Source organism: Cyprinus carpio, chromosome A9 (assembly GCF_018340385.1).
Source record: "Cyprinus carpio isolate SPL01 chromosome A9, ASM1834038v1, whole genome shotgun sequence".
In the NCBI taxonomy this organism is placed as follows: Eukaryota; Metazoa; Chordata; class Actinopteri; order Cypriniformes; family Cyprinidae; genus Cyprinus; species Cyprinus carpio.
The window spans coordinates 23725272-23752350 of NC_056580.1; the positions used below are offsets into that span (position 1 = coordinate 23725272).

Below are 27079 nucleotides of genomic sequence, written 5' to 3' on the forward strand. Positions count from 1 at the left end.
ATAGGCTGTTCCCAGAGTGCTGTGTATCAAGACACCTCAGTGGGAAGTCTGTGGGAAGGAAAAAGTGTGGCAAAAAACGCTGCACAACGAGAAGAGGTGAACGGACCCTGAGGAAGATTGTGGAGAAGGACCGATTCCAGACCTTGGGGGACCTGCGGAAGCAGTGGACTGAGTCTGGAGTAGAAACATCCAGAGCCACCGTGCACAGGCGTGTGCTTTTGAACCAGAAACAGCGACAGAAGCGCCTGACCTGGGCTACAGAGGAGCAGCACTGGACTGTTGCTCAGTGGTCCAAAGTACTTTTTTTTCGGATGAAAGCAAATTTTGCATGTCATTCGGAAATCAAGGTGCCAGAGTCTGGAGGAAGACTGGGGAGAAGGAAATGGCAAAATGCCTGAAGTCCAGTGTCAAGTACCCACAGTCAGTGATGGTCTGGGGTGCCATGTCAGCTGCTGGTGTTGGTCCACTGTGTTTTATCAAGGGCAGGGTCAATGCAGCTAGCTATCAGGAGATTTTGGAGCACTTCATGCTTCCATCTGCTGAAAAGCTTTATGGAGATGAAGATTTCGTTTTTCAGCACGACCTGGCACCTGCTCACAGTGCCGAAACCACTGGTAAATGGTTTACTGACCATGGTATTACTGTGCTCAATTGGCCTGCCAACTCTCCTGACCTGAACCCGATAGAGAATCTGTGGGATATTGTGAAGAGAAAGTTGAGAGACGCAAGACCCAACACTCTGGATGAGCTTAAGGCCGCTATCGAAGCATCCTGGACCTCTATAACACCTCAGCAGTGCCACAGGCTGATTGCCTCCATGTCACGCCGCATTGAAGCAGTCATTTCTGCAAAAGGATTCCCGACCAAGTATTGAGTGCATAACTGAACATAATTATTTGAAGGTTGACTTTTTTTGTATTAAAAACACTTTTCTTTTATTGGTCGGATGAAATATGCTAATTTTTGAGATAGGAATTTTTGGTTTTCATGAGCTGTATGCCAAAATCATCAGTATTAAAACAATAAAAGACCTGAAATATTTCATTTGGTGTGCAATGAATATAAAATATATGAAAGTTTAATTTTTATCATTACATTATGAAAAATAATGAACTTTTATCACAATATGCTAATTTTTTGAGAAGGACCTGTATATATATACAGTACAGGTCAAAAGTTTGGAAACATTACTATTTTTAATGTTTTTGAAAGAAGTCTCTTCTGCTCATCAGGCCTGCATTTATTTGATCAAAAAATACAGGAAAAAAACAGTAATATTGTGAAATATTATTACAACTTAAAATAATAGATTTCTATTTGAATATACTTTAAAAAAAAAAAAAAAAAATTTATTCCTGTGATGCAAAGCTGAATTTTCAGCATCATTACTCCAGCCTTCAGTGTCACATGTATCATCCAGTCTATCACATGATCATTTAGAAATCATTCTAATATTCTGATTTATTATGAGTGATGGAAACAGTTCTGCTGCTCTAATATATTTGATGAATAAAAGGTTAAAAAGAACTGCATTTATTCAAGATAAAAAAAATTCTAATAATATATATTCTAATAATATATTTTCTTTACTATCACTTTTTATCAATTTAACACATCCTTGCTGAATAAAAGTATTGATTTTTTCTAAAAAAATGAAAGAAAAAAAATTACTGACCCCAAATTATTGACCAGTAGTGTATATTGTTACAAAATATTTATATTTTAAAAACATAGCTTCTTTTTTTTTCTTTTTTACTTTTTATTTATCAAAGTATCCTAAAAAAGTATCACATGTTCTGAAAAAATATTAAGCAGCAGAACTGTTTCCAACTTTGATAATGAATCATCATATTAGAATGATTTCTAAAGGATCATGTGATAATGATCCTAAAAATTCAGCTTTGCATCACAGAAATAAATGATAATTTAAAGTATAATAAATTTAAAAACAATTATTTTAAATTGTAATAAATCACAATATTAATTTTTTTCTGTATTTTTGATCAAATAAATGCAGGCTTGATGAGCAGAAGAAACTTCTTTCAAAAACATTAAAAATAGTAATGTTTCCAAACTTTTGACCTGTACTGTACATATATACATAAACAAATGTGTGCATGTAGCTTATCTGGGGACCTGTCTTGAACTGAACGGTAATATGGACAAAACCAAAAAATAAATAAATAAATAAATAAAATGGCAAACATCTTCATCTCTGCTAGCAACTGTTTAGTCACTTGGATAAAAACAAGGTTTTGCTGGGTAGCATGGTCCTACCCTGTACGTCTCAACTAGCAGATAAAATAAAACCTCATACAAAATGCATTTGGAAGTCTATTTATTTCCTCAAGCATATCTTGACATATCAAACTACAATACAAAGTCACTGAAAAATGAAAAAAGCCTTACTTTAAATTCTGTGCCCAAATGACAGTTTTCTTCGGAACCATTTATATATCAATTGACTAATAATAATAATAATAATAATAATAATAACAACAACAACAAAAGTCTTATTGTGTAATGTTGTGAAATCTGCACTGATTTTGTTTTTCTATCTTTTTTCCTATTAATGCATAATCAGAATACATATAATCATAGGTTATGCAGAGTACAACAGAATAGGGAAAACTAAAAGTTGATTAAATGTGCATTCATTAATACTTTGTTACTGTTGAGCCAATATGGTAGTTGTATAAGACTTAAAGACACCTGGAAAAGTGGATACAGCATAAGGCAGAAATAATATATTTTGATTATCGAAGCTATTGTAGAAATACTCAAGCCTAAAGTGTGCTGTTACAATAATAATAATAATAATAATAATAATAATAATAATAATAATAATAATAATAATAATAAAATCATCTGGGCCCTGACTGTGTCAGGCGTTACTGATTGCCTGGTGAATAAATCTATTCCCTACGTATACACATGCTCACTTGTTGGATTCTGTGTCATGCCTCAATCCTATTCCACCTCTCTCACAACTACTTTACTGTCTATACTCCACTTTCCCAATAAAATAAAGACAAACAGATTGAAAAAAATAATAATAAAAGATTAAATAAATCATTGTGCCATAATTAACTGACACACACTGAGACCACTGAATAAAGACAAGACAAAATGTAGTGCTGAGAACATGCTTTATTGAATCATTAATACTCAAGGAGGTTGCATATATAGATAATACTACAATTCTACAGAAAATCAAACCAAAGTGCAGGGCATTTAGGTATTAAACCATTTCTTTCCCATTGCACAGCAGGTGGAGTTGCTGTGGCACACTTTCTTGATGTTTGCCCAACAACTGACAAGGTGAATTCTAAAGCTAACACACAAACACGCAATGTTTCAAAGCAATCCTCCAAGAGGAAGCTCTACTTCTGCATGGAAGTACAAGATATACTTTCCTTATTGGCCAGGAGATGTTCATTTTGAAAGTTTATTCAAGCAGTCCCTTGCCAGAAACAGAGCACATTAAACATTTTTGCTCATAAAGTGCAGGCCGCTCGCACCTTGAGCTTGTCATTAAAACGGTGGTATGACATAGTCAGTCTGAACCCAAGGCCTAGTCGCCCTGCTTACATGAGGGTAAAATGCAAACAGCACTCAAGGCCTTACATTCAAGTAACAATGCATAAGAGTATGGTTATAATATCACTGCATGAGTAAACATGCAGGTATAACTTAGTCTCTTAGATTTAGTGTTAACGTCAACAGGGAGCCTCTCTACCTGTTGAGGCAATCTTAAGACTTCAACTTATTGTTGAGGCACAGAGTTTTGTTTCAGGTTTATCAAGGTATTCGTTCCATGTGAAACTTTCTCCTGATAAACATTTAGTTCCATTTGTTTCAGTTAATATTGTTATAAATAACAATTCATACATTTTCCATAACCGTTAAATTCGGCTATATACATTATGTACATGTCACAGAAAAATGGATCAAAAATCCTAAGTCATAATTATCCAATATGGCATATTTTATAATAACTTTAGACTTTAGTCTAGTTTGGCATAAATTAATGTCAAGTTTGGTAAAAAAAAAAAAAAATGTTTATATTTACAGGAACAGATATCCAGGTATTTATCAAGACTTTTTTCCCGCTCATTTAATAAATACAAAAGTCGCTTAATAAAGGAAGGGGTAGGGGTAGAAATTATGGCTTTACTTTGATCGAATGCTGATGGTAACAGTTGCCATGTCAGATCCATGCTCATTGGAAAGTTTGAGTGTGTATGCCCCAGCATCACTCTCTTTCACACCAGTGATGATGAGTGTGGTTAGGTCCTCTGTGGTCTCAATATGGAACCTACTGCTTTCTTCCTCGCCAGGCAGTTTCTTTCCACCCCGTGACCACTCAATACGAGGTGCTGGCTCGCCAGAGAAAGCACAGGCCACTGTCAGAACCTTTCCAGTTTCAATGCTGATATCTTCAGGAAGAGCTTCGATTCTTGGAGCTAAGCCTATGAAATATACATTTATTCAAAATGATATTTATCCATATTACAACATTATTTTAAAAATTGGTATGCATTTTAATCAAATTGATCCTTACCTTGAGCACTGTGGAGGGCTGCTCTAACTGAAGATTCTTCGACATGTGAATGACTTGACATCATACTGCTTGAGCTCATTGCATATACTGACTCCGATGTCATAGAGGACATGCTAGACATAGACATAGTTTCACATTTCATCTCAGCCATTGAAGAACTGCTGAAGGATGCCTCTTGCATTGTGCTCTCCATGTGGATGGATTTAGAAGAAAAGCTTTCCTGCACACTGCTAACAGCTGCACTCTCCCTCTTAAGAATCATTTCACTTCCCCCACGCATTTGGGATGACATGGATTCTGGGAAAGAAAAATAAATAAATAAATAGATAAATAAATAAAGCTTCTACATAAAGTACTGACACTGAGAAGAATGGGCATCAAGACTTTAAATGGATGGGAGTTTATGCAAAAGGAAATGTACCTTGAACTGCCATTTGTGTAGCCACGAATGCAGTTACTTTTCTGTAGATTGCTTGGAACACTTGACCAACAAAAGAAAATGAAGTTCTTGACACTGCTCCTCCTTCACTTATGATTTCACAGGAATATTCGCCTTGGTCGCTCTCTGAGACATCAGATATATAGAGACAGCAAGTTCCATCTGCAGATGAATGAATCTGGTAGCGACTACTTTGACTCAGTTTTCTGCTATCCTTGTACCAAACAACTTCTCTTACTGAGCTCTCGGCAACAAAGATCATCTTAATTTTGTCTTCATAAGCTTCAGCTTTGAGTTGCTGAATGATCTTAGGTGGTGCTTCCTTTGAGGGGGTTGGGGTTTTCACTGTAAGTGGAGATTTAACTCTTTTAGGTGACATGATCGGCTCAGGAGATTTGACTGTTGGTGGGGATTTGGCTCTCTGAGGTTCAGGAGACTTAAGTCCTGTAGGGGATTTAACTCTCAGAGGGGATGCAACCGGCTCAGGAGACTTAATTGGAGGTGGGGATTTTACCCTGGGAGGTGAAGCTATAGGCTCAGGAGACTTCAGAGCTGTTGGAGACTTTACTCTTTGAGGGGTAGTTGGTTCAGGAGACTTAATAGGAGGTGGAGACTTTACCCTCTGAAGAGAGGCAGCTGGCTCTGGTGACTTCATTTTCAATGGGGATTTGACACCCTCTGGAGATTTAATTCGAGGTTCAGGAGACTTAGCACCAGTGGGTTCTGGTGATTTAATTTGGGGTTCTGGAGACTTCACTGAGGGAACAGGAGACTTCACCAACGGCACTGGTGATTTCACAGAGGGCTCTGGGGACTTTACTGATGGCACTGGGGATTTCACAGAGGGCTCTGGGGACTTTACTGATGGCACTGGGGATTTCACAGAGGGCTCTGGAGACTTTACTGATGGCAATGGAGATGCAACTGATGGTTCTGGAGATTTAACTGATGTCACTGGAGATGTCACTGAGGGTTCTGGTGGCTTCACTTGTGTAGGTGTAGCTTCCACTTTAATTATTTGTTTATGAATAGTTAAGGTAAACCTTGCCTCTTGCTTTCCTTCTGAATTTTCTACAACTACAGTGTAACTGCCTTCATCTGAATACTCAACTGATGAAATTTCAAATGTAGACTTATACTGTGTGGTAGACACATGAATACGGTGTGAAGAGACAATTGTTCTTCCCTCATGCATCCATGTGACACTTGGTGCTGGCTCTCCATCAATATCACAGACAAATCGTGCAGAGTCACCCTCAGATACAGTCAGAGACTGTGGTTTTGTGAGGATTTTGGCTGAAAGAGTAGCTTTCACTTTCTTTACTGAAACTTCAGATGTTGTTTCTGATTCTTTTATCTTTGATTCAGACACAAGTTTTTCAGATGTTGTATGCCTTTCAGAGGATGAATATGAAGCTGATGATAGGTATTCAGTGGATGCATGTCTAATTGGAGATGATGCAAGCTTCTGCGATTCATACTTTTCAAAGGCAGAAACTTCACGTCTCTCTGTCAATTTAGTTTTGGTTTCTTTGATCTCCAAGTGAGTTCTTGAGGCAGAGGAAGCTCTGATTGTTGTTGAATGATAATAATCAGTTTTTGTTATATCAGGTACAAATGGCGTTGGAGCCTCTTCATCTCGACGTCTTGAAGAGTACGTAGTAAATGCTCCACCTGAAACATCAAGAGTTCCATAGTCTGATGCCTCACCCTTTAAATTTGTGCAGACAACACGGTATGTGCCACTGTCCTCTTCCTGACAGTCATTAATCTGAAGAGACAGGACTCCACTCATATTTGTGAACTGGTATTTGCTACTCTCTTGCATTTGTTGTCCATTATGGAACCACTGGATATCAGCATCTGGCTTTGATTGAACATTCAATGTGAATTTAGTGTTTTGTCCACATGGTACACGGTGAGAGCGCATTCTTACTGTGATACGTGGAGCATGGTCAAGACTGAAAGGCTGTTGTGTCACAACCTGGTACTTGCGCTCAGATTTGAGAGCTGCTTTTCTTGCTTCATATCTAGACATGATGTCAAATCTTGCAGACCTTTCAAATCTAGAGGAGGATCTGGAAGATCTTCTCTCAGTTGACACAGGACTCGGTGATCGAGGACGTGTCCTCTCAGGGGTGGGTGATCTTCTTTCAATAATTTCAACTTCAGCCTCTGTTGAGATGCGTGCACGAGGTTGTCTGATGAGTTCAGAGACAGGACGCATCAGTTCAATGTATGTTGGAGACAATGATCTCCTCCTCCTCATGAAATGTGAAATGGGAGGAGGAGAGCCTCGAGCTTGCTCAGTTGTTGTTACATGTTTTGTCTCTTCTACGCGTCTCATTTCAGCTTTGTGAACAGGTCTTGGTGAGACATGATGTAGTGCAGACAGCTCAAAGCGGACAGGGCTTCCACTGGGTGGGGAGGCAGAGAAGCCAAGTTCAAGTTCTTCTTCAAGCTCTCGCCTTTCTTTTTCAGTTCTCTTCATTGTCAGATAGTCCTCAGCCTCGAGGAGCTCCTCATCTGAAAGATCTCCAAGTGAGCGTCTTCTCAGTCTGAATGATGCCTCTGACTCAGGGGATGGTGATCTTCTTGCTGGTCGAACAGTTTCTAAATCATCTAGTGTAAGTTTTGGAATGCGCCACTTTGGTCTGTACTGATCAGTTATTCTAGGCAGTGGCATGACATAAAATTGCTCCCATCTGGAAAGACGAATACGCCTCTGTCTCTTCTGAACAATTCTTTCCATTCTCTCAGGGATCTCAAACTGGTCACGTAGTTTCTTGTACCATTTCATGTCAGAGAGGGGCACAAAGTGTTTGATCAACTTATCTTCACTGAGAACCCTTGGATCATATGCACGAGCTTCAGGGATTTCGTAAGGCATGCGTATCTTCTTCTCTTCTTCTTTTATTTTCTTTAGTTCTTGATCCTCTTTAACAGATATGTCAAACTCACCCTGCACATTTTTGGTGCTGACTGCAGGTTTATATAATTCAGCAGCTTCCTTCAAAGCTTCCTGTGCTACAGGGTTAAGTGTAACAACCTCTGCTGTGGAGAACTGTTGTGCCATTTTCAGTGTCTTTTCTATTTGGTTCCTTACATACGTCTGCCTCTCTTCCTCACTCTTGAACTCCCTCCTTGTGTATGTTAGGCGTTCAACTTTGAGAGCAGCTTGACAACTTGCTGATCCAGCTGTATTTGTTGCAGTGACTCTGTATGTGCCTGAATCCTCAATGAGGGTTTCTCTGATATATAGAACATGATGTTCTACATCCTCTTGAACGACTTCAACTTGTGGTCTGAACTCAAGGGGTTTCCCATTTTTCTCCCATTTGAGGGTTGGTGCAGGGGTTCCCGATACTCTTAAGTCAAAGCGGACGCTTTGACCCTCAACACACTCAATATTAGCTAAGAGACGTTTGAACATTGGTTTCATACTGTCCTCAGCAACAATATGTGGTGTTACAGTGAGACGGGCCTTGCAACTGTCCTCACCAAACTTGTTGTTTGCTACAACAGTGTATTCAGCATCATCACTGAGGTCAACATTGTGTATCATGAGTTGATAAAGACCCTTGTCACTTGTGAATGTGTATTTTGTAGGATCTGGTTTGATCCTGTGCCCGGCCTTTAACCATGTAACACTTGGCTCTGGATGGACTGTAATTGTTACACCAAAGCGCACATCTTCACCAATGTATGCTGCACGGTTGTACAATGGCAAAGTAAACTCGGGAGGCCTCTGCAAAATTTTTGTCTTGTCAATTCTACGCCTTGGTTTCTTGAGCGAGCGTCCCAGATAGTATTCTCGGAAGGACCTAACTGTCTCAACAAACAACTCAGCATATGCATTATCCTCCCTGTCTTCACAGACAACCTTGCATCTATATAATCCATCGTCACATTCTTCAATGTCTTTAACATAGATGCTAGCAACTCCATTAGCACAACTGATTTCATATTTGTGGCTTGCAGTCAGTTTGCGGGAACCAAAGTACCAGGTCACTTCGGTGTTTCTGTTGTAGTTCTCAATGCAGCACACAAACCTGATATGTCCTCCCTCTTCTGCAGAGCAATGCATGACAGGACCCGCTCTCAAGCCTTGTTCAGGATGTCCAACTTTCACTCTGCCAATGGAAACATTTCTCTGGTTTCTGTAGCCACCACCATAGGCAACACGTGCTGCTGAAATAACAGTGCTCCATTCCCTTTTCACCAGTGATTGGTAGTATCTTCTGTGTCTCAATGTCTTGATGACCTTTGAACTAACATGTTCCAATTTCAACTTGAGCCAAGGGTGCTCCAAAGCTTCAGAGGCAGTCATACGTAGCTTGCGGTCTTTAGTCAACAGTCTGTCGACAAAGTCCATACCTTCAAGGCTTGTCTCTTTAAAGGCTTCACTGTCAAACACATACTCTGCATTTGAAATGTGCTCAACCATTTTCTGGTGTGATTCAGCAGCAAATGGATTAAGTCCACTAAGGAGGACATATGCAAGAACACCTACAGACCACATGTCAGTGGCAGTGGTGACAAAATCACTGTTGTGGATTTCAGGTGCACAGTACTCAGGGGCAGTGAACTGAATCCTGATGTTTTCACCTGGTGTAAGCAACCTAGCTTGACCCATATCAATGATCTTGATTGTACTGCTCTTCCTTGTAGAATAAACAATGTTATCAGGTCTGATGTCGAAATGACAGTAGTTGTGACTGTGCAAGAACTTAAGGGCTCCACACACTTGTCTCATATACCGAACAATTTCTTGCTCTGTGAGGTCAAAGTTTGTACCAAGACGCTCAAAGATATCCATACCAGATATGAATTCATAGATAAGGACGTATTCTTCCAGGCTATCAAATGATTCATGAAGATAAACAATGTTTTTATGTCTTGCAATATTGAGTGTCTCAATTTCTCTTGCAACCAGTTCTCGATCAGCACCTTTAACTTTGATGAATTTTGCCAAGAATGTCTTCTTGGAGCTAATTTCCACACAGCGATGTACAATGCCAAACTGTCCATTTCGTGCAAGTTCCTCAGAGACTGTGTACAGAGATGGCAAAAGTTTGACTTTTGAATGTGGTGCTTCCGCCTTTGTAATCTCTCTTGTTTCATCCACTTCTTCATCATAGTTTCGAATTGCTAACTTGTCTTCTTTTGTTGTCACAGCATCAGTTGGCACAGATGGACCACTCAAGCCGAAATGGTTTTCTGCAATCACACGGAACTGGTACTTTGTTTTGCCAAAAAGACTCATCACGGTGTATTGTGTCTCAGATGTCTGAGCAACACGAATCCATCTGTCTCCAGTGGTAGGGCACTTTTCTATAATGTAATTGATAATTTCACTTCCACCATCATTTCCAGGACTCCAAGTGAGAGTGAGTGTATCTCTGCCAATATCACTGACTTTAACATCTTTTGGTGGATCAGGGACATCAGCAACAGCAAGTTCAATTGTCTGTTTATCCACACCAAATCGATTTTTGGCACAAATGATGTAGTAGCCGGAATCCTTCCTTTGTACTCCTTTTAGGAACACCAGTGAGGTGAAAGATCTTGTGATAATTACTTGATGATAAGCTGTATTATTAATCATCTCTTGTCCCTTTTGCCAAGTCACAACAGGATCAGGTTTGCCACTAATGGGAATCTTGATGGTAACCACTTCACCACGAATGGCATGAACAGCTCCCATGCCTTGGAGATGTAATGGCAAGTGAATCTTGGCAGGAACTAGAAAATAATAATAATAAAAAAAAACAATCATAAGACAAAAGAGAAGTGCTGCAGGATTATAACACAGCAGTGCTGCAGGATTATAAAATATACAGATATTGGTTTTAGAGAAGTGCTCAGGTTGAATAAACTTTGTTCAAAACAAACTATTAGAAATACTTACCCTCAACCTCTAGGTTCATACTTTTGGAGATTGATCCAAGCTGATTAGTAGCTCTAATTTGGTAAACAGCTACATCATTCTCATCAGCATTACTGATAACAAGTTGGAAGTAACCTCCCTTGAATTCTTGGACCTTTATTTTCTCTCCATCAGGTAAAATTTCTTTGCCGTTCTTGTACCATTTAACCACTGGGCTGGGATGTCCAATAACCTTTGTGACAAATGTTGCAGTTGCCCTGTATTTGACACACATGTCTCTCAATTCTTCCTTGAAGAATGGGGCACGGAGAGCTGTATCTGATTTTGGAATGACTGGTTCTGAAATCTCACTCCAGTCACTCTCTCCACCAATATTTTCACATTTGACACGGAATTCATATTCAAAACCTTCCAGAAGGCCTTTAACAGTGTAAGTTGTCTCATGGATTTCTTCTGTAGTAACTGCAATCCATTTGTTCTGTTTTTTCTCTCTTTTTTCAAGGTAATAGTTCTTAATTTTGGCACCTCCATCGCTGGTTGGTGCTTTCCAAGAAACAACACATGAATCCTTTGTTACAGAAGAAACAAATGGCTGTTGTGGGACTCCAGGTTTCTCTGTTTTAGGAAATAAAGAGGAATACATTTGACAGATAAATTAATAAATAGATTTGACAATGTATATTTTATTTATTTTTAAAAAAAATATATTGTTTTAGACTGTTCAAGAGCACTAATCCATGAAACTTACCAAATGGACTCTTGATAATGACAACAGATGGAATCTCAAGAGGTTCACTTATTCCATACTGATTCTGTGCAGAAACCCGGAAGTAATATCCAGCACTCTCAGTAAGGTTTGGAACACGGCATGTGGTTCCTGAGATAGCTGATGACACAAGATGCCATTGCTCACCCTCTTTTGCTTCACATTTCTCTACAATGTAATTTGTGATCATTGATCCACCATCATCCTTGGGTGGTTTCCAGCTAATGATCACAGAACTCTTCAAGAGAGCATCGACAACAATTGGTCCTTCGGGTATTACAGGTTTATCTGAAAAGACAGGGACAGTATTTGTTACATTTTACAACATATTTTCATGGAAAAAATGTCTATTGCCAATTAGGTATTTATTTTTTATTAAAAACAGGCTTCAGTTTACCTTGGATTTCAACACGGAGAACAGTATCCACTGTGCCAAATTTGTTGCTCATTTGCACCTTATATCTTCCAGCATGTGTCTTACGCTGGACATTTCTGATAACTAAGTGAGTGTAACTTTCTGTGTTTTCAATTATGACATTCTCAGATGGATTAAGAGGCTTCTTGCCATAGAACCACATGATTTGTGGAATAGGGCGACCAATGTAGACGACATGGAGACGTAGGCTTGTTCCACAACCTGCATAGTATTTCTCCTTCAATGGGAATCCAGGATGGAATTGTGGTGCAGCCTGCAACAGGAGCTTGCCACTGGTCTCAATTTCACCTGCCTCGTTGATAGCTCTGCATGTGTACAAGCCTTCATCTTCTTGCTCATCTGTGAATACTGTTAGAGAGTGATTTCGTCCATCAGAGCTCATCTTGTATTTTCGGCTCTGGATCAACTCCTTTCCATATCTATACCATTTGATTTCAGGAAGAGGTCTTCCAATAATTTGGCATGTCATTGTTCCAGATTCTCCTAGTTTAGTGGTAATTTCTTTGATTTCCTCTTTCATGCATGGAGCCTCTCCGACTAGAGGATAAATTGAACATGTTAGTCACTTTTCATACTTTGTGAATGTCGGTTTCAGATTTTTTTTAACATTTTACTAACTTACCACTCAGTTTGGTTTTAATGCCCATTGCTGTTCTTCTTGGTCTACTAAGTCCAGTTTCATTTTCAGCAAACACTCTGAACTCGTACTCTGTAGCCTCCATGAGTCCACCCATGGTAAACTGTCTGTCCTTTGACCGCTCTTTGTTGCATTTCTTCCAGGCACTTTCACCTGCTTGCCTGTATTCAATCCAGTACCCAAGGATCTCTTTTCCACCATCAGATTCAGGACGTAACCAGTGAATGGTTATGCTGTCCTTGGTTATAGAGATGATGTCAAACTCACCGGGTTGGCCTGGCTTATCTGTTGAAAACAGAGAATAGTTTAAGCATGTAAAACTACTTTGTATACTTTTTCTTAAGGCAAATTATTAACTTGTTTGGAAGGGAGAGGGGGAGGGATACATACCAAATGGATCTTTGCACACAACTGACTCGGATACAGGTCCAGGCTCACTTTGACCAACATCATTTTGAGCAATTACACGGAACTGGTACTCTGCATCAGGGATGAGACCAGTGAGAGTATACATTGTCGTTGTGATATGAGTCTTGTTATGACGGACCCACTTTTCAGTGGAAACCTCTCTTCTCTCAACATAGTATCCAGTTACACGAGATCCACCATCATCCTTTGGCCTTGACCAGGATAGGCCAACTGTGGTCTTTGTAACATCCATGATTTCTGGAGGGAAACTAGGAGGTTCTGGTGGACCTTTATGCAAAACAATACAATAATTATTGTTATTTACAATAATTTAAAAGGGGTTATTAAGAAAGATATTAAAAATAGCAAACATAAAAACGCTTACAAAGAGGAGTCTTTGGTGTAACAGATTCGTCAGATTTCAGGGATTTGCTTATGCCAAACTGGTTCTCTGCTGTAACCTTGAAGTGATATTCAACATTTTCCTTCAGTCCCTTGACCACAAGTGATGTATCGACCACACGTGAGTCAACAGTATACCAAGCTGCTTTAGGCACCTCTCGCCTCTCTACAATGTAACCAAAGATATCAGAGCCTCCATCATCTGAGGGTGGTCTCCAGCTCACTCTGACTGAACGTGCCTGAATGTCATCAAATTCAAGAGGACCCTCAGGTGGATCTGGGCGCCCAATAACTTTAACCTTAATATAGACAGCCTTCTTTCCACATTTGTTTTCCAACACAAGGTCATAGGTGCCAGTGTCATCTCTGTGGGCTTCCTTAATCACAAGCTCAGTACGTTCTTCACTGGTTGCAATCATAGCTCTGTGAGAAATGTCACGACCTTCCTTTGTCCACTTGCATATTGGTAAGGGTTTGCCCTTGATGGGCACAGATAGCCTGATGACACCACCTTGTCTAACAACATAGTCTTCCTGGTAGATTTTATCCAGCTCAAAATCAGGATATGCTGAAAACAAAATACAGTTTTTACAAAACAAATATGTACTGCCATATACATATATGACAGAATGATATATATTATTATTATATTCATTATTAGGTATTTAATCTTACCAAGCATTTCTATAACTTTGACCACTCCTGGAATCTCAGCTGGTTCTCCAGCTCCACCAGCATTACACGCCATCACACGGAACTTGTATTCAGCTCCCTGAGGCATGTGTGTCAGTGTGTATTCACAAATCTTTGTTGGTGTTGTGTTGCATTTTGTCCATTCAACCTGGTCAACCTTCTGCATCTCAATTAGATAGCCAGTTATAGCAGCACCTCCCTCTTCCTCTGGAGGACACCAAGCAAGTGAAACCGATGTTCTTGTGGTATCTGTGACTCTTGGGTTCAGTGGAATACCAGGAGGCTCTGTTTAAGAGGAAAATTTAACACATTGGTCATGTTTGTTCTACTGATACAACTACTTTTCCAATTTGATTTACTTGTATATGTCCTTTGTACATACCGATAGGATCCATTGCAATAGTTGGTTTAGAGTTTGCACTTGGTTTTCCAGAGCCTCTAGAGTTGATAGCTGTAACTCTATATTCATATTCAAGACCCTCTATAAGTCCTGTGGCTCTGTATCTCGTCATGGTAACTGTATTCTTATTTATACGAATCCATCTGTCAGATCCAGCCTCTTTTCGCTCAATAATGTAGCCAGCAATAGTAGAACCACCATTATCCTCAGGTGGTGACCAAGTAATAGTCATGCCATCATGAGACATATCAAGTATTTCAGGTGTGCTGGGTGCTCCAGGTACAGCTAAAAAAAAAGAGATGAGATTAATTTAATAATTTTTTTTTTTAAATAAATTAAATGTAAATAGAAATAGAAAACATCAGAGGTAGAAGAAACATACTTTTGGCACTCTTGCACTCAACAACTTCAGATTGCAAGAACCCGCCAATACCAAAACGATTTGTTGCAGCAACACGGAATACATATTCAGTTCCTTCCACAAGTCTTGTAAACTTGAAAATGGGTCTTGTGACAGATTCAGACACTGGCATCCATCCAGGTCGATGTGCATCCCGCTGCTCAACAATGTAACCACTGACATTTGCACCTCCATCCTTCAGTGGTGGTTCCCAGCTGCAGGTCACAGATGTGGCATCAACTTCATCAATTTTCAGAGGCCCAACAGGTACTCCAGGTTTATCTAGGGATGAAATACCTTTGTTAAATTTCAAAAACACTTTATATGTAGCTACAAAAAAACTGTAGGGGAAAAGTAAAATGTTTCTCACCAAGAATGATAACTTTGATGACCTCAGTTGCTGTTCCAGTGACATTTTTCACTTCAAGGGTGTAGTCACCAGTATCATCAAGTGTGGTTTCACGAACTGTTAGTTTAGTTAATTTAGCAGTTGTCTCAATCTTGATGCGGTCAAGCTTGTCCTTCATCTTGAATCCACCAAAGAACCATGAACACACTGGTGCAGGTCTAGCTTTAATGGGAATGTTGAGCACAATTGGCTTACCAGCTGGCACATTGACAATCTTTTGTGGGATGCCAGTCAAGTCAATCTTTGGCATGACTGTAATGAAAAGAGAAATAACAATAATGGAAGAGTGAAACAAACAATAAATAATATAAAACATTAATTTATTACTGCTTTCCTCGTATTATACAGAAGTTTTTAATGATATCTTACCTTTCTGTTCCTGTATTGTTACAGGTGTCATGAGATCTCTGGGCTCACTGACACCTCTGCTATTTTCAGCTCTGATTCTGAAGAGATATTGCTCATTTTCATTCAGTGAGACAATTGTGTGCTGTAGCACAGATGGTTTTGCATTGGCGACATTCATCCAGCGGTCACTTCCAGCTTTGCAGGCTTCAATAACATAGCCAGAAAGTCTGCTGCCACCATCATGAAGTGGTTTTTCCCATCCAAGAATGACAGTAGATTTTGTGGTATCAATTACATACAAATCTTGAGGAACAGATGGAACTTCACAAACCAATACTGGATCAGTAATTTCACAAGGTTCTCCAATACCATATATGTTCTCAGGCAATACCCTAAAGAAGTACTGTGTTCCTTCTTCCAGTCCAGTGATTCTGTATAATGTCTTCTTGCATTCTGTTGTCACTGTTTTGTAAGATTTCATTGAAGCTTCACGCTTTTCAATTATGTAGTTGTTGATGTGAGCACCTCCATCAACAGTAGGCACATCCCATGTGATTACAACAGACTCTTTTGTGTAATCTTTAACATTTACTGCACCACATGGTCCAGGAGTATCTACAAAATAATTTTTAAACAGCTTTAAGCCTCTGTTGTTCTAAGTTACATATGGTTTATTTATATAGTGAATGCACAGTATTCATTATTAATTGCAGAAATTTACTCACCATAAACCTTGACAAGAATGGTAACTATTTTCTTGCCAGATGGATTTTCTGCCTCAATTGTGTATTTTCCAGCATCATAACGATGAACCTTCTCAACTATTAAAGTTGTAGTGTTTTCTGTAGTATCTATGAATCCACGGGATTGTAGGTCAATTCCAGGCTTTCTCCAGGTAACAACTGGTGCAGGTCTTCCAGCTGTAGTTACATGAAGACGTAAAGTGTTGCCAGCTCTGATGCAAACAGTCTTCTTCAGTTCGTCAGGTAGCTCAATATCAGGAATTTCTGAGAACACAGCAATAACAAATTTCATTCATTAAATACACATCAAAAAATAGGCCTTCAGGAGCATTAATAGCTTGATGGTGGCTAATTAACCATGTAGACCTTTAAAAAATCTTACCGACTCTTTCTGAAGGTGCAGCCTCAATACTGCCTTCACTGAACTCTCCAGTACCCATAGCATTGACTGCTGCCACTCTGAAGCTGTACTTTTTATTACTTGCCAGACCAGCTACTGTGTACTGAGTACTTGTCAGTATCTTCTGAGTGGCTCTATACCATTGCTCTGTTCCCTCCTCCAGAATCTCAACAACATAGCCTGTGACATCGGATCCACCATCATACATTGGTCGTGACCATGTTATACTAATACTGTGCTTTGTGGTGTCTGTAACACGAGGAACTGATGGTGGAGCTGGAGTATCTGTAAAATTAGAGGGCAGGTTAACCATGTTACTATTTTTCTGTGTTTAAGAATTTTTTTTAAGGCATACAGGTCAATGCCACTTACATGTTGGGTCTCTACAGTGAGCGTACTGAGATGCATCACTTGGAACACTGGTGCCAGCAGCATTGACAGCTGAAACACGGAACTGATAATCGCTACCCTCAAGGAGACCAGTGATTTTGAGGCGTGTATCATAAATGGTGTAGGTTTTGTTCACTCTTGTCCATCTAACACTACTCGTCTCACGTTTATCCACAAGGTAGTTTTTGATTTCACTTCCGCCATCACTCTCTGGCTTCAGCCACTCAATAATGACATGTTCTTTTCCAACAGCAGTAATCACTGGTGCTTCCGGAGGTGTTGGAACAGCTATAATGTAAATTACAAAAATGTATTAATACATTATCCTTGTTACTGTGGGTAAACTATAATTATTAATGGAAACATTTAAACATAATCATACTTACTGTAAGCATTTCTTGCAATAACTGGTTCAGACTCTAAGGGTACACCAGGCCCATACTTATTTACACCTCTGACACGGAAAATGTACTCATTGTTCTTGATCAGTTTTGTGCTGACACAAGACAGAGTCTTGCATTCAGCTTCCATGATGACCCAGTTGAGTCTGCTGGTCTCACGTCTTTCAACAATATAGTGAGTGACACGATCTCCACCATCCTCCATTGGAATCTTCCAGGAAACTGTGCATTTCTCTTCTGTGACCCTGCTAATTGTTATTGTACCCTCAGGTGGACCAGGTGTATCTAATATAAAAGATTTTCATGAAATATACAGCCAATAAAAGGTATTTTGAATGAAACAGTATGTGAAACAGTTCTTACCAAGTACTTTAACATTGACAGCAGCTGTTTTGATTCCACTTGCATTCTTCACAGTAAGGATGTATCTACCAGTATCATTTCTATCACATGTCTTAATGATTGCCATCGCTCTTGTACTTGTGTATGTCAGTGAGTATTTCTCTCCGAGTTCCAGCTCCTTGTCACCCTTGGCCCAAAAAACCTTAGGCTCTGGTTTTCCACCAACAGCAGCATCAAGAACCAGGTCTGATCCTGCTCTAATAGTGATCGTCTCACCCACAAGTTTACTATCGAGCTCAGCCTTTGGTGGTGCTGAAATAAATAAATAAAATGTATTAACAGATATTCATAATAGTAAACGTGTGTTTCTACAAACACTGGAAGTATGCATCAATTAAGCAAACCATCTTACTATATTCATCTTTGCATGTGATAAGTCCTGTTGATTCAGATGGCATACTGTGGACTCCAGCACCATTTCTGGCAATAACACGGAATTCATACTGCTCTCCCTCACTGAGTGAAGTAACAGTAAATACGTTTTCTGTGATTGTAGTGTAGTTGCACTTCAACCAACGAGCTTCTTCATCATCACCTAATGCCTTGCGTTCAACCACATATCCAACGATCTTGCTGCCACCATCATTGAATGGTATAGACCATCTAATAGACACTGATGTCTTGGTTACATCATAAACCTCTGGTTTGCCAGGTGGATCTGAAAATGGAGACAAAAACCCTTGATTAATATTAATGATCATGAATAAAAACATGACAGTAGAAAGTAACATGATATGAATGTAATATGAATGACAGCAGAAAGTAACATAAAAAAACTTACCAACTGGATTTAGAGCCAGTACTGGTCTTGATGGTTCACTTGCTTTACTCAGACCAGCGATGTTCATTGCATATACTCTGAACTGATACTCGAGGCCCTCAATAAGGTTAGAAACCTTGTAGTGACACTCAAGGCAAGGAATCTTGTTCTCCCTCACCCACAGAATGGTATTACGCTCCTTTTTCTCAATCCAGTATCCAGTTACTTGGCTTCCACCATCATGATATGGCACATCCCAGCGGATAGAAATTGCATTAGCAGACACTGAAACTACATCTGGGCGAGTTGGAGGGCTTGGTGAGACTGAAAACAGAAATGTAACACTTATCAGATTGAAAATAACAAAAATAAATACAGCATTGCTCATGCTCTATTACATCAAATCAATGAAAAGTTTTATAAAATATTAAATACTCACTGAATGGATGCTCAGCAACAATAGCTTGAGATTCAATAGACTTGCTAACACCAAACTTGTTCTCAGCACAGACTCTGAAAGTGTACTCCATGTACTTCGTGAGATGAGTTACTTTGATGGTGGTCCGTTTAACACTGGAATTCACAACCTGCCATGTTGTGGAGCCAGACTCACGTTTCTCAACAATATAATTGGTTATGTCTGTTCCACCATCATCTGCAGGTTCTCCCCAAGTCAATACACAGGATTCTGATGATATTCCTGAAATTTCAACAGGTCCAGTTGGTGGCAATGGTCTACCAATGACACTGACAATGACAGTGAATGTTTTTGATCCAGCTACATTTTCAAGTGTGAGATAGTATTTTCCACTGTCGCCTCTCTTGGCATCCTTAACCAGTAGAGTTGTTCTGTCTTTTGAAATCTTAACTGACACTCTGTCTGTTTCTTTAAGTTTCATTTCTTCAAGCTTCCATGTTACCTTAGGGGCTGGTCTGCCACTGATTGGAATATCAATTGCAAAGGAATTTCCAGTTTTGCAAGTGATGAGCTGTTTATCAATGCCACTGAGATCTGCTGTTGGCTCTATACGTGGCTCCTTTATGATGACAGAGGCTAGGGCATCTCGTGGCTGACTAATGCCAGCATCATTCTGAGCCTTAACACGGAACTCATATTCTGTGTTCTCAACCAAGCCTTCAAGAACCATTTTTAAAGATTTGGTCTGACCACCTACAACCCAGTGATCAGAACCCTTCTTTCTAGTCTCAACAATGTATCCAGTAATGCGGCTTCCACCATCGTGCTCAGGCTTCATCCATACTAAACTGGCTGTTGAGGATGTAGTATCAATGACATCCAGTCGCTTAGGAGGTGCAGGCTCTTCTGTGGCTATAATAGGTTCTGTCATTTCAAATGGCTCACCTTTGCCATACTGATTTTCAGCAATAACCCTGAAGAAATATGCTACACCAATATCAAGGTTGGCCACTCTCAATATTTGACGTGTACACTTTTCACTGACCTCTTGCCAACTTAATCGACTTGCCTCTCGCTTTTCAACAATGTAGTGATGAACACGTGCACCTCCATCATTGGATGGTGCATCCCACATGAGTGTCAGAGCACCTCTTGTTACATCCTTGAATGAGAGAGGTCCAGGAGGGCCAGGTGTGTCCAGCACTTTGACTGTTAATGTAATGGCTTTACGACCACTGTTGTTTTCAAGAGAGAGTGTATATTTGCCAGCATCATACCTGGTGCAATTTTCAATTGTCAAAGTGCTGAATGTTTCTGTGGTATTAATATCCACCATTACACCAAGATCTCCATCTGCCTTTGTCCATGTGGCAAGTGGGGCTGGTTTCCCACGGAAGGGAATATGAAGTGTAACTGTTCCGCCGCTCTTCACAACATGTGTCTGCTTGAAGTTTGCATCTATATCAATTTCAGGTGAAGTCAGTCTATCAACTGCTTGCACTACATTTGGAGTCTCAGAGAATTCTCCCTTGCCAGCACCATTGACAGCACACACACGGAATTTATATTCTTCACCAGGTTCTAACTCTGTTACTGTGTAATGTGTGTGGATGCAAGTCTGGTTGTTGACTCTGTGCCATTCCTCAAGGCTTGCCTTGCACATCTCAATAATGTAACCAATTATTTCCATACCACCATCAAACACTGGTTTGGTCCATTCCAAGGTAACAGACATCTTGGTGGAATCAATGACCTTCACCACAGTTGGTGCACTGGGTGCACTTGTTGGTTCTCTGCACTTGAACAATCTGGATGTACCACTTGCAGGTCCAATTCCAGCACCATTTTCAGCCATAACACGGAATTCGTATTCATTTCCTTCTGTAAGGTTTGTTACTCTATGCCTAAGCTCAGTTACTGGTCTCTTTGCAGAAACCTTCACCCATCTTAAGCTCTTCTTTTCTCGTCTTTCAAGAATGTATTGCTTAATCTCATTTCCACCATCATGTCTTGGTCTTGTCCAGCATAGAGTGATACTGTTTCCTGTCACATGAGTGCAGTCAGGTGTTCCAGGAGCATCTGGTACCGCTGTGAGATATCAAAATGTGTTAAAGTAAAAAAATAACAGGTAATAAATTAACAAATGATTGGATCAAGAACAGATATTTTTACTTACTATATTGCATCTGAGCAATAATTGGATCAGACTCTAGTGGCTTGCCCACACCAAATTTATTGACAGCAGATACACGGAACTGATATTCATTGCCTTTAATCAGTTTTGTGGCATTAAAGGAGCAGGCTTCACACTTGGATGTTACAAGTGCCCAGGAAATTCTGGAAGTTTCACGCTTCTCAATTACGTAATTAATGATAGGTGCACAACCATCATTTTCAGGTGGGCTCCACCAAAGAGTTGCTTTCTCTGCAGATATATTTGTGAAGCGAAGCGGGCCCTCAGGTGGTCCAGGGGTATCTGAATAACACAGAGTGAAAATAAGCGATGACCAAATCCAGAACAGCGTTACTAAAACTGAGTCAAAACTGATTTTAGATCATACCTTGTACTCTGACAAGAACATCCACTTTTGTTGTGCCTGAACTGTTCTTGGCCTCAACTGTGTAGATACCACGGTCATTGCGGTCAGCATCTCTGATGAACAGTGAGCTTGATCCAATAACAGTTGTGATGTCAACCAGCATTTTATCAACTTCCTTTCCATCTTTATACCATGTGACTTGAGGTACAGGACGTCCACTTATACTGCAGTTGAGTTTAATATTTTCTCCTGCCTTGATGGTGAGGGTCTTCTCAGCTTCAAACTGAATCTCAGGGATAACTGAAAAAGATTATTATTATTTATTTTTTTGAATTATTTAGCATATATTTAATATAGAACAATATCTATCGAATGATGCCTTTGTATGTACATACCACATTCATCCTTGGTCATGATGTAGCCAGATGACTGAGAAGGTGGACTAACTGTTCCGACAGCATTCCTTGCTATTACCCTAAATTCAAAGCGATCACCAGCAGGAAGGCCTGTTACAGTAAACTGACATTCGCTGATGTCAATGAAATTGCATCTCAACCAACGGGCTCTTCCTTGACGCCTTTCAACACTGTATGCCACAATCCTACTGCCTCCATCACGCTTTGGTGGTTCCCACTGAAGTGTTACAGAGTCTCTTGTAACATCAATGCAGTTAGGTGTGCCTGGAGGATCTAAAGAAGAAGAAAAAAATATATTTTGAAGAAAAGAAAAGAAGGAATTTTGGCAAAAAGATGAATACTGTAGAATAATTAAACCATAAGCATTAAAAAAAAAGATAATCATAGAAAAATGTGACCATAAAGACAATACTAAGACTTACCAACAGGGGAGATTGCCAGTTTGTGCTTGCTCTGTTCACTGACTGGACTCATTCCAGCATTGTTTTGTGCATAAACCCTGAATGAATACTCCAGACCTTCAATAAGTCCAATGACTCTGTATTCTCTTCCAGAGATAACACTGGAATTCACTTTCATCCACAATAAGCTGTTCCTGTCTTTTTTCTCAAGATGGTATCCAGTGATTGGAGAACCGCCATCAAATCCTGGGGCTTCCCACTGAACAGTCATGCCATCACTTGTAACATTGAATACTACAGGTTTTCCTGGTGAACCTGGTGGCTTGTATTGGTGTTGAGCAACCACATCTAATGAGGTTAGAGGCTCGCTCATTCCATATTTGTTCTCTGCACGCACCCTAAATTGGTATTCAGTACCCTTAACCAAATTTGGTATCTTGAATGTGGTCCTGACCACACTAGAGCAAACCATCTTCCATGCTGCTTGAGATGTCTCTCGCTTTTCTACACTATAGCAGGTGATCTCGCCTCCACCGTTGTCCTGGGGTTCATCCCATGAGATGATAATACTCTGGGCTTTAATTTCATCAAAACGAATTGGACCTATAGGCTGAGAGGGTGGCCCAAGTGTAATGACTTTAATGTCAAAGAAGTTCTTGACAAGTTTACTATCAAGGACCAAGGTGTATTTTCCTGCATTCTCCTTTCTTGCATTTCTTACAATGAGACTTGCCTTGTTCTCTGTTTGTCTGAAACGAACTTGCTCACTTTCCTTGAGTGGCACGTCATCTTTCATCCACTGAATCGTTGGTTTAGGTTTACCCTTGTAGGGCAAATCAATATTCACATTTTGTCCAATGCGAACACTTAATTCTGAATTAGGATAGTCAATAAGGTTTGCCTCAGGTGGTATAAGGAGTTCCTTTACAGTGATGGGTCCAATTTGAGAGAAGTCACTGCAACCCTTCTCATTTTTTGCCAATACTCTAAAGTAAACTTCTGAAAGCTCTTTAAGGTGAGTTACCTCATACTGGCAACGCCTGCACGTACCACCGATGCTCCAAGCTTCCTCTTCCTTTGTTTTCTTCTCAATAATGTACTCAGAAATGTGACTGCCACCATCATGATCAGGCTTTGTCCATGCCAACGATACAGAAGTATTAGTTGAGTCCACCAGTACAAGGTCTTTTACAGCACCAGGCATCTCGGTTGCTCTAACAGGCTGTGCAGTCTCACAAGGATCACCAACACCATATTCATTTTCAGCAGAAACACGGAAGAAATAGGAAATTTCTTCAGACAGCCCATCAACCTTGTAGGTTGTATTGGCACATTCATTTGTCACAATGGTGAATGCCTTCATTTTAGCATCCTTCTTTTCAACAACGTAGTTTGTGATTGGAGAGCCACCATCTATATAAGGTGGTTCCCAGCTCAAAGTAAGTTTACCTCGTGTCACATTCTTCACTATCAACCTATTACAAGCAGAAGGTGTGTCTAATACTTTAACAGACACCGTGATGGTTTTTGGCTCTCCAACCCCATTTTCAATTTCAAGAAGATATTTGCCAGTATCATCCCTTGTGACCTTTGGAATTATGAGTGTAGTTGAGTATTCTGTGTTTCTGATGGCATATCTTGCGTCACCACTAATGTTTTTGTCTCCCTTTCTCCATGTTACATTTGGAGCAGGTCTACCCTTAAGAGGGATTACAATCTCCACATCTCTACCAGCCTTTGCTATGTACTGAGTCGACATTGAGATGTCAAGATCCACATCCGCCTCCTCTGTTAAAATTAAGGAAAAACATTTTTGATCAGATTCACAGTATCATAATTATACAATTTCTGTATTGTTTTAGACAGTTAGAAAATACAAACCCAGAATATCTTTGGCTTGCACTGGCTGCATCATCTCAATTGAACGTCCAGTTCCAGCACAATTAACAGCAGAGACACGGAAGAAGTAGTACACTCCAGGTTTCAAGTGGGACACTACAAACTCAGTTGTTCTTATTTCTCCTTTAGAACTTATAGTGACCCACTCGGTCTCATCTGCCAATCTTTGTTCAACAACATAGCTTGTAATTTCACTGCCACCATCATAGACAGGCTTGACCCATCCAAGGGTAATAGATGTCTTTGTTGAATCAACAACTCTGAGCTTGGTTGGCTCACTTGGTGGATCTAAAATAACAATTAAGTGTATATAACAAATTCTGTTTTAAATATCAGTGCACACTATGTACACATGTATATCCACATTCTGGAAAATAAAGCAATAAAAAGAAACCACAAAATAAGCTCACCAATTGGGTCATAAGCTTTGTAAAAGATGGACACATCAGAATATGGGCCTGCTCCAGCTTTGTTGATTGCACAGACACGATACTGATAATCATTTCCTTCTGTGAGGTTGCTGACTTTCTGTCTGGTATCACGAATTGCATCTTTAATAACCTTGAACCACTGTAGACTTTTCATCTCCCGCTTTTCTAAGTAATATCCATCAATGTCACTGCCACCATCTAAACTTGGTCTTTCCCATACCACAGTCATTGTTGACCTGGTAATCATAGTGACTTGGGGTTTAGAAGGCCGACTAGGAGGAACTATGGGGGAAAAAATTAAGCATTAAATTACATTAGATAACATATTTAATAATAATAATAAAAAAAAAAAATTACTAAAACTTCTCCTTACCAAAGGAATTCTGTGCAATTACTGGTCTAGATTCCAGAGGATCTCCAACTCCATATTTGTTAACACCACGAACACGGAATATGTATTCATTGCCCTTAATTAGCCTTGGGACTGTGACAATGCAGTCTTCTAGTTTTTCTGAGATAATGGACCACAAAATTCTGCTTGTTTCACGCTTCTCCACAATGTAGTGGGTAACCATTGCTCCACCTTCATCATCTGGAGGATCCCACATGATAGTCATAGTATCTGCTGTGATTTTCTTGAACTGTATCTCTCCAGCAGGGGGTCCTGGCTTGTCTGATTAAAGTGAGCAAACATTCAACAAAAATTGTTAAAAATAGGGCTAATTAATGTATCACACATTTGTTTTTATAGCTGTTTCCATGATACATATTGTTTCAAACAAGCTTTACAGAAAATAAATGTTTCTACAATTAAGAGTGATCTGTTATCAGAGGTGACTGTGTCCATGTGGCAGAAATGTATAGTTCTTATAAAAATCATGCAGTTAGTTAACATCACATATTCATTTAAGAAGAAGCAATGAACACATTAAAGCAATGATTACATGATGTGGATAAAGTATTTAGTAATAAACTTTGCAACATACCTTGGACAAGTACTCTGACAGCAGCATATGCTGAGCCTAAAGAATTCTTGATCTTGAGTTCATACGTTCCACTATTCAAACGGCTGGCTTCCCTGATTGAGATGCATGCAGACTCAGTGGTGTTGGAAATGGAAATTTGAGCTCCAGACTCAAGCTCTTTTCCATCCTTGTACCATTCAATTGTTGGTTGAGGTTTAGCAATAATACCAATTTTAAGATGAACTGTAGCACCTGCTTTGTATTTCACCACATCAAGATATTCTGGAGGAAATTCAATCTCAGGGGCACCATATGTATCCACACATGTGACTGGTCCAACAGTTGCTGATGGGTTACTAATGGAGCCAACTGCATTCTTAGCCATGACCCGGAATTCATAAGATTCATTCTGAGTCAAACCTGATACAGTGAACTTTGTGTCAGTAACATTTGTCAAATTAGCTTTTGACCATCTGCCTTTCGGACCATCTTTCCTTTCAATCAAATATCCAGTAATTTTACTTCCTCCGTCATATGAGGGTTTCTCCCAGGAAAGGCTAATGGAACTCTTTGTGATATCAGTGACTCTAAGGTTGTTCGGAGATTCTGTGGTGGAAAAAACAGTGGCAATTAATGTTAATGTTTCCATTGGATTAAACAAAAAGTAAACTACAGTTATTAATACTAATGGATTAAGCACATGTAACAATCAATTTACAGAAAACTAAATGCTTACCACAAGCATCAATTGCAAGCACAGGATCTGAAGACTTGCTAACTGGACCAATGCCAGCAGCATTTTCAGCTGCAACCTTGAACTCATAGATCAGCCCAGCATTCACGTTTGATACTTTGAAGTGTGTAGCACGGATAACAGTTGTGTTAACTTTCTGCCAAAGAATGCTGTTTCTGTCTTTCATCTGAAGGTGATATCCAAATACATGGCTTCCACCATCTGAAGATGGCTCCTTCCAGTTAACAGTAATACTTTCCTTTGTTACAGCTGATACCCATGGTTGTGAAGGTGCCACAGGGAGTGCTGAAATAAAATAGAATAGGTTTTCATAAATGCTCATAGATAGATCTGTATTTACCAATTTGTAGCTTATGCTGTAGAGAAG

At 39.6% G+C, this 27079-nt stretch overlaps 1 protein-coding gene across 1 annotated transcript in view; it reads right to left on the bottom strand.

Annotated features, from left to right (window-relative positions):
- Window positions 1–3132: 3132 nt before the first annotated feature.
- Window positions 3133–27079, bottom strand: part of ttn.2 (titin, tandem duplicate 2) — a 160489-nt gene continuing 136542 nt past the window's right edge. The window contains 31 exon segments of the mRNA XM_042764489.1: window positions 3133–4472; window positions 4565–4861; window positions 4986–10748; window positions 10915–11508; window positions 11642–11947; window positions 12057–12632; window positions 12718–13017; window positions 13123–13428; window positions 13526–14110; window positions 14218–14520; window positions 14618–14920; window positions 15018–15317; window positions 15406–15696; window positions 15814–16407; window positions 16518–16799; window positions 16918–17220; window positions 17308–17613; window positions 17712–18011; window positions 18090–18380; window positions 18481–18786; window positions 18910–19212; window positions 19328–21394; window positions 21483–21782; window positions 21868–22146; window positions 22242–22535; window positions 22685–24451; window positions 24545–24850; window positions 24973–25275; window positions 25367–25666; window positions 25980–26564; window positions 26695–26997. Of these exon segments, the coding sequence (XP_042620423.1) occupies window positions 4174–4472; window positions 4565–4861; window positions 4986–10748; window positions 10915–11508; window positions 11642–11947; window positions 12057–12632; window positions 12718–13017; window positions 13123–13428; window positions 13526–14110; window positions 14218–14520; window positions 14618–14920; window positions 15018–15317; window positions 15406–15696; window positions 15814–16407; window positions 16518–16799; window positions 16918–17220; window positions 17308–17613; window positions 17712–18011; window positions 18090–18380; window positions 18481–18786; window positions 18910–19212; window positions 19328–21394; window positions 21483–21782; window positions 21868–22146; window positions 22242–22535; window positions 22685–24451; window positions 24545–24850; window positions 24973–25275; window positions 25367–25666; window positions 25980–26564; window positions 26695–26997 (19412 nt within the window). The 3' untranslated portion in view covers window positions 3133–4173.